At 46.2% G+C, this 8175-nt stretch overlaps 1 protein-coding gene across 4 annotated transcripts; it reads left to right on the top strand.

The window, feature by feature from the left end:
- Positions 1 to 1217: 1217 nt before the first annotated feature.
- Med18 (mediator complex subunit 18) lies at positions 1218 to 7228 on the top strand. Of its 4 annotated transcripts, none has more exons than XM_070037492.1 (3): positions 1218 to 1375; positions 1832 to 1972; positions 5105 to 7228. In XM_070037492.1, exons 2-3 carry the CDS (start codon positions 1900 to 1902, stop codon positions 5695 to 5697), a joined length of 666 nt encoding a protein of 221 aa, XP_069893593.1. In that variant the 5' UTR covers positions 1218 to 1375; positions 1832 to 1899; the 3' UTR covers positions 5698 to 7228. The 4 variants fall into 4 exon arrangements, with proteins under 4 accessions (XP_069893593.1, XP_069893592.1, XP_069893595.1 ...); XM_070037491.1 differs by having other exon boundaries at positions 1704 to 1972; XM_070037494.1 differs by having other exon boundaries at positions 1704 to 1972; positions 5144 to 7220.
- Positions 7229 to 8175: the final 947 nt, after the last annotated feature.

Genomic DNA, 8175 nt, shown 5'->3' with positions numbered 1-8175 from the left:
TCTACTTCTGTTTTTTTCTAGCGATTAACTGGAGATAAGAGTCTCATAGCCTTTCCTGTCCAGGATGGCTTTGAACCACAGTCCTCAGATGTCAGTCTCCTGAGTAGCTAGGATTACAGGCCTGAGCCACTGGTGACCATTTAGGTCTTATTTTTAGCAACATGACAGAAGTTAAATTTTTTTTTTTTTGGGTCCAGTCGTGGGGCCTGAACACTGGGCCTGGGCGCTGTCCCTCAGCTTTTCAGCTCAAGGCTAGCGCTCTACCACTTGAGCCACAGCACCACTTCCGGTTTTTTTCTTTTTGCTTATGTGATGCTGAGGAATCGAACCCAGGGCCTCAGGCATGCAAGGCAAGCGCTCTACCACTGAGCCACCTTCCCAGTACCTGGAAGTTAATTTTTAAGTGCAGAAGCTCCGTTGTTCAAGACCATCATGTGGAATATAGAGAGAACCTATCTAAAAACATCACAACTACTTCTATTACCTCTATTTTACAAAACGGAAGCTCATAAAAGAGAATTGCACCAGGTCCCGAATTTTTTTACTTTATATTTTGCCAGTCCTGGAGCTTGAACTCAGAGCCTGGGCACTGTCCCTGAGTTTCTTTGGCTCAGGACTAGTACCCTACCACTTGGGCCACAGCACCACTTCCAGCTTTTTTTATGCAGTACTGAGGAATCGAACCCAGAGCCTCATGCATGCAAGGCAAGCACTCTACCTCTGAGCCACATTCTTTTTTGAATTGAAGTATACTATACACAGTCAATTGGCCAAATATGAAGAATACAGGTGAGATCGCTCACTGTTCCTGACGTTACGCTAAGCAGCACAGGGCTTTTTCTCTTTCCACCTTCAAGTATCTAAGAAGTCTTTGTTTTATAGTAAGTCTCCCCTTCTGTTTTTCCTGCGTTTCCCTTCGTTAGGCTTTTTCCTCCAGTGTGGTCGACATCGAGGATTAGGGATAACATCTCTGTTCAGAAAACTCTCCAAGAGGTTTTCCACACAAAAACATCCCCCCACCGGAGAACGCGGAAAGGGTAAATATTTTCCTAGAGGCGGGTTTCAAGCCCCAAGGGACTGCACGGCCGTCCCTTTGTGCGCATGCTCGGCAGTTCCTTAAAACTCAAAGGAGTCATTTCTGTCCTTTTCGGCATCCGTTCGTCTCGGGGGCGGTAGTCCTGAGACTTGTGTGATGTCATTTCCTGCCGGAAGTGGGAAGAGGAAAAAGTGCGGGCCGTTGCCTTCTAGGGTCTTGGGGGCCTCGCGTATTCTGAGGGCTTGGAGAGTCATTCCCGCTCGCTGTCTGCGGGGTGCACGGCTGACTGACGTGCGGATTTGCGAGAACCGGGAGCAGCCTGGGAGTTGTGGTCCTAGTGTAAGTGCCCACGTGTCCCGGATGCCGACCGTCTGTGCCAACGTCTTACGGCTTGGGCTTGGTTAATCTTATTTAGTTATTTGTGTATGCATGGGTCGTTTTAAAAAGTCACTTTCAGGGGCTGGGAAGGTGGCTCAGTGGTAGAGCGCTTGCCTTGCATGCACGAGGCCCTGGGTTCGATTCCTGTGGCTCAAGTGGTAGAGCGCTAGCCTTGAGCTGAAGAGCTGAGGGACAGCGCCCAGGCCCAGAGTTCAGACCCCACAACTGACAAAACACACACACACACCAGTGAGACCCAATATCTTACTTTTATTTTTTTGTACAACAGGTTCTGGAACAGGCCATCTAAGCAGATAAAAAGTTTTGAATGACCTCATCTTGATTTCAAGAGTAATATCAAAGCAAGTGTGGTGTCCCGCTGCCACTGTGAGATACAAACAAGGATAACTTTTCCAGGTGTATCCTGTGGCTTATCTTACTGGGAGCTGAGTCCAGTTCTGCTGTTTTTTACTTAATCAGACATCATGGAGGCACCTCCAGTAACCATGATGCCCGTTACAGGGGGCACCGTTAACATGATGGAGTACTTGCTGCAAGGTAAGTGAACCAGAAAGGTTTTTTTCTTTATTTCTTTTTTTTTTTTGTCAGTCATGAGGCTTGAACTCAGGGCCTGGGCCCTATTCCTGAGCTCTGTTTGCTCAAGGTTAGTGCTGTACACTTTGAGCCACGGCTCTACTTCCGGTTAACTGGAGATTAGAATTTCAAGGAGCTGGGTGTTGGTGGCTCATGCCAGTGATCTTGGCTACTCAGGAAGCTCAGATCTGAGGATCATGGTTCAAAGCCAGCCCCAGCAGAAAAGTCCGTGAGATTCATAATTCCAATAAACCACTAGAAAACTGGAAGTGGCACTGTGGCTCAAGAGGTAGAGTGCTCACCTTGAGCTGAAGAGCTCAGGGACAGTCCCCAGGCCCAGAGTTCAAGCCCCATGACAAAAAAAAAAAAAAAGAAAAGAATCTCATAGGGACTTTTCTGCCAAGGCTAGCTTTGAACCAAGATCCTCAGATCTCAGCCTTCAAGAGTAGCTAGGATTACAGTTGTGAGCCACCGGCACCTGGCTTCAGGGATGTTTTTACTTTTCTTTCCTGAGCTCTTTTTGCTCAAGGCAAGTGCTCTACCACAGCTCCACTTCTGGCTTTTTGGTGGTTACTGGAGTTATTGGAGATAAGAGTCTCACGGACTTTACTGCCAGGGCTATCCTCAGATCTCAGCCTCCTGAGTAGTTAAGATTACAGGCATGAGCCACCAGCACCCAGTTGTATTTTACTTTTAATTGATTATTTTTGTAGTTCCAGAGGTGGCACCCAGAGCCTCGTGTCTGTTAGGCATCTGAACAGAATAGTTGCACAAATGGTTGGATGTATGAGTCTGTATATACAGCATGAGATGTAAATGTGTGAGGCTTGACTGTATAAATAATATTTAAAGCCATAGAACCAAATTGAGTCATTGCATGAGAAAGTGACTTGCTAGAGAAGAGGACCTGGACTGAATTCACAGATCTTCTGTCATTTAAGGAAGATGAAGAAGGGCTGAGCACAAAAGACTTAAAGAGGGGCTGGGCTGGGCGCTGGTGGCTCACGCCTGTAATCCTAGCTACTCAGGAGGCTGAGATCTGAGGATCGCGGTTCAAAGCCAGCCCGGGCAGGAGAGACCGTGAGACTCCTATCTCCAATAAACCACCAGAAAACCGGAAGTGGCGCTGTAGCTCAAGTGGTAGAGCACTCGCCTTGAGCTGAAGAGCTGAGGGACAGCGCCCAGGCCCAGAGTTCAAGCCCCATGACCGACAAAAAAAAAAAGAGGGGCTGGGAAGGTGGCTCAGTGGTAGAGCGCTTGCCTTGCATGCCTGAGGCCCTGGGTTCAATTCCTTAGCACCACATAAGCAAAAAGAAAAAAGCCGGAAGTGGCACTGTGGCTCACGTGGTAGAGTGCTAGTCTTGAGCTGAAGAGCTGAGGAACAGCGCCCAGGCCCAGAGTTCAGGCCCCATGACCGGACCCCCCCCAAAAAAAAAAAAAAAAAAAGACTTAAAGAGCCAGGCATGGTGGTACACTTCTGTCATCCTAGCTAGCATTCAGGAGACTGAAACAGGAAGATCAAGAGTTCCAGGCCCAACTGGAACAGAGGGAGACCCTGTCCTGGGGGGGTTTGGGGAAAATAGGCAATGAGTTTAGTGAAGGACCAAGAGAGACTTGTGTCCCCATAGGAAAAGTGGGTATAATCTAACAACCAGGCTGGGGGCTGGTGGCTCATGCTTATAATCCTCGGTACTCAGGAGACGGAGATTTGAGGATTGTGGTTTGAAGCCAGCCCAGGCAGGAAAGGCTTTGAGACTCTTACCTCTACAACTACCAGGAAAGCCAGAAGTGGAGCTATGGCTCAAAAGTGATAGAGTGCTAGCCTTGAGTAAAAGAAGTTCAGGGACAGTGCCCAGGCTTTGAGTTCAAGCCTCAGGACTGGCACCAAAACAGCCAACTCCGCAAAACAAAGCGCTTGCCTAGTAAGTGCAACGTCCTGGGTTCGATCCCCAGTACCAAAAAAGAAAAGACAAAAAAAAAAAAATACAGTTAAAAAAACGAACAACAACTACAACAACTAACAAGGTGGCTCAGTGGTAGAACGCTTGCTTTGCATGCGTGAGGCCCTGGGTTTGATTCCTCAGCACCACATAAGCAAAAAGAAAAAACCTGGAAGTGGTGCTGTGGCTCAAGTGGTAGAGCTCTACCCTTGAGCTGAAGAGCTGAGGGACAGTGCCCAGGCCCCACGACCAGACCCCCCCCCAAAAAAAAAAAAACAACTAACAATTATGTCAAGACTAAATAGTTTCTATGAAATACTTCATTTTTTTCGTAAATATATTACATGAAAATGAAAGATATTTTTTCTATATGGTTTTAGTTGCTGGAAATAAAAGATAGTTGTGGCTGAGGGTATAGCTCAGCGCATGTTAGTATATATGAGGCACTGGGTTTGATTCCCCAGCACCAAAAAATGCAAAGGGGAGGAGAAGAAAGTAACTGTTCAATGACACCAATCAGTATTCTTTTTTTTTTTTTTTTTCTGGTCGGTTGTGAGGCTTGAACTCTGGGCCTGGGTGCTGACTCTGTGCTCTTCAGCTCAAGGCTAGCACTCTACTACTAGAGCCACAGCACCACTTCCGGTTTTCTAGTAGTTTTTTGGAGATAAGTGTCTCACAGACTTTCATGCCTGGCTGGTTTGAACCACGATCCTCAGATCTCAGCCGCCTGAGTAGGTAGGATTACAGGTGTGAGCCACCAGCTCCGGCTACCTATCGGTATTCTTTTTTTTTTTTGGGTCCGGTCATGGGGCCTGAACTCTGGGCTTGGGCGCTGTCCCTCAGAAATTCATCTCAAGGCTAGTGCTCTACCACTTGAGCCACAGCACCACTTCTGGCTTTTTTTCTTTTTGCTTATGTGCTGCTGAGGAATTGAACCCAGGGCCTCATGCATGCAAAGCAAGCGCTCTACCGCTGAGCCACCTTCCCAGACCCCAATCGGTATTCTTAAAGTCTAGATAGCTCCTGTGACTGGAGATGATCATTACTAGGGAAGGCCCAAAGACATTCTGGCACCAACCAGGGAAATGCCAGGCACAAAATGTTATAGTAAACTACTTCATTGTGTTTTTTTGATCTTTTGCTTATTACATGACAGAAAAACAAAAGCTGGACTCTGGTGCTTTTCCTTCTTTAGGAAGTGTTTTAGATCACAGTTTGGAAAGCCTCATCCATCGCCTTCGGGGTTTGTGTGACAACATGGAACCAGAGACTTTCCTTGACCATGAGATGGTATTCCTCCTTAAAGGCCAGCAGGCCAGCCCGTTTGTTCTAAGGGCTCGACGCTCTATGGACAGGGCAGGGGCGCCTTGGCACCTGCGCTACCTGGGACAGCCAGAAATGGGAGACAAGAATCGCCATGCCTTGGTGCGGAACTGTGTGGACATTGCCACATCTGAGAACCTCACTGATTTCTTGATGGAAATGGGCTTCCGCATGGACCATGAGTTTGTTGCCAAGGGACACTTATTCCGTAAGGGCATCATGAAGATTATGGTGTACAAGATTTTCCGAATCCTGGTGCCAGGGAACACAGACAGTACTGAGGCCTTGTCACTCTCCTATCTTGTGGAATTAAGTGTTGTTGCACCAGGTGGGCAGGACATGGTCTCTGATGACATGAGGAACTTTGCTGAGCAGCTGAAACCTCTGGTTCATCTAGAGAAAATAGACCCCAAAAGACTCATGTGACTAGGAGGGTTGGGCCATCTTTTTCTTTTGTGCTGGTCCTTTGGCTTGAATTCAGGGCCTAGGTGGTATCCCTGAACTTTTTTTTGCTGAAAGTTAACATTCTACCACTTGAGCTACAGCTCTACTTCCAGATTTGTGGTGGTTAACTAGAGATAAGAGTCTCATGGGCGGGCTGGGAAGTTGGCTCAGTGGTAGAGTGCTTGCCTTGCATGCCTGAAGCCCTGGGTTCAATTCTTCAGCACCACATAAGCAAAAAGAAAAAAGTCAGAAGTGGCGCTGTGGCTCAAGTGGTAGAGTGCTAGCCTTGAGCTGAAGAGCTGAGGGACAGCGCCCAGGCCCAGAGTTCAGGCCCCATGACCGGAAAATAAAATTAAAATTAAAAAAAAAAAAAAAGAGTCTCATGGGCTTTCCTGCCCTGGCTGGCTTTGAACTATGATCATCAGATCGCAGCCTCCTGTGTAGCTAGGATTACAGGTGTGAGCCAGAGGCCCATGACTTTAGTCCATCTTTGAGGCCTGTCCTCACTTATTAGGAAGATAATACAAATGCCTCAATTCTAACACTGCCAACCAGTCCATTTTCCTTCAGGAAAGACAGTTGCACTGTTTCTTTATGTAATGATTTGACTTCATGACAGACTTTTCAAACAAAGGCTCAGAATGACACAGAGAGTTTTTCTAATTCCTCTGCACAAAGGGGGAAACTGGGATAAATCAGTCAAGTAAAGTATAATTGGCAGGTATAGAGGCTTATAGCTATAATCCTAGCTTGGGAAGCCAAGGCAAGAGGAATATGAGCTTTAAGTTTGAGAAAGAAAAACAAAAGAAAAATCTCCTAATTATTTTGCCAGTTGTACATAGGTTTTTAACACAGAGTCTGTGAGTCTGTGCTATATGGTAATAAAGGTTATAAAGAAACATGTCTGTGATTCTGATCCCACTGTACAAATTCAGGGATGATTCATCATTACCAGTTGGAGCAAGCAAAAATGAATGACAATTCTTGGTTGGTTTGCAATACTGTGAATGGAACCTATTCTTAGCTTTGAACATGCTAGGCAAGTACTCTACCATTAAGCTACACCATCTTCAGTCCCAGTTGTTCAGGGTTTTTTGTTGTTTTCTTCTGGTTTTTGTTTTTTTGTTTTTGTGCCAGTTCTGGGGCCTTGGACTGGGCCTGGGCACTGTCCTAAGTTTTTTGCTCAAGGCTAGCCCTCTACCACTTGAGCCACAGCTCCACTTCTGGCTTTTCTTTTTTTTTTTTTTTTTGGTTGGTCATGGGCCTTGAACTCTGGGCCTGGACTCTGTCCCTCAGCCCATCAGCTGAAGGCTAGCACTTTACTACTTGAGCCACAGTGCCACCTCAGGTTGTTTATTAGAGATAAGAGTCTCACGGACTTTTCCTGCTCAGGCTGGCTTTGAACCACAATCCTCAGATCTCAGCCTCCTGAATAGCTAGGATTACAGGTGTGAGCTCCCAGCTCCCAGCTTACTTCTGGCTTTTTGATTATTAATTGGAGATAAGAGTCTCATGGACTTTCCTTTCCAGGCTGGCTTTTAATTGAAAACCTCAGCTTCCTCAGTAGCTAGGATTGTTGGTGTGACTCAGTCCTGGTTTTAATTTTGAATGTTATTAGGTTGTTTTTTTGTTGTTGTTTGCTGGATGCAGGTGTTCATGGGGTAATTCTTGCCACTCTGGAGGCTGAGATCTAAGGATCACAGTTCAGAGCTAACCTGGGCAGGAGAGTCCATGAGACTCTTACCTATGATTAAGTACCAAAAAAACGAAGTGGAGCTGTGGCTCAAGTGATAAAGCACAAGCTTTGAGAAAAAAAGCCAAGCTAGAATGCAAGGCTCTGAGTTCCAGCCCATGTACCAGCACATACACACACAACCTCCCCCCCCCCCAGCCAACAAAAAAAAAGACTTCTACATATATTACCAAATAAGTGCCTTCCTTAAATGTTCCAATTTTCATTCTACCATCAAGTGAAGTTTCCCACTCTACCATCAACAAATGAAGTTTCCAAAACTGGCTCTTCCTGTGAATATCCATTTTTCCCACTTGATGTATGGTAGCTAGTTTTCTTTTCCTTTTTTTTTTTCATGTAAGGAGTAAACCCAGTACTTAGCATTTCTACCACTTGAGCTATGCCCCAGTCCTAGGTTTATTTATTTGATATTAATCCTGGGGCTTGAACTCAGGGCCTGGGTACTGTCCCTGAGGTTTTTTGCTCAAGGATAGTGCTCTATGACTTGAGCCACAGCTTATTTTTTATTATTATTTTTTTTTCTGTTGGTTATGGTGCTTGAACTCTGGGCCTGGGCACTGTCCCTCAGCTCTTCAGCTCAAGGCTAGCGCTCTACCACTTGAGCCACAGCACCACTTCCAGTTTTCTTGTGGTTTATTGGAGATCAGAGTCTCACAGCCTTTCCTGCCCGGGAGGCAAGCTACAGCTTTACTTGTAACTTTTTTGAT

Source organism: Dipodomys merriami, unplaced genomic scaffold (genome assembly GCF_024711535.1).
Source record: "Dipodomys merriami isolate MVZ:Mamm:240054 unplaced genomic scaffold, mDipMer1.0.p SCAF_28, whole genome shotgun sequence".
NCBI lineage: Eukaryota > Metazoa > Chordata > Mammalia > Rodentia > Heteromyidae > Dipodomys > Dipodomys merriami.
The sequence above is the reverse complement of the archived record's forward strand: the minus strand, read 5'-3'. Positions and strand labels throughout refer to the sequence as shown.

Bases quoted from the DNA above. Each gene is read 5' to 3' on its own strand.
- Med18 (XM_070037492.1), top strand. From the start codon at position 1,900: ATGGAGGCACCTCCAGTAACCATGATGCCCGTTACAGGGGGCACCGTT. The intron at 1,973-5,104 runs GTAAGTGAACCA...ATTACATGACAG, and splicing joins GATGGAGTACTTGCTGCAAG to AAAAACAAAAGCTGGACTCT.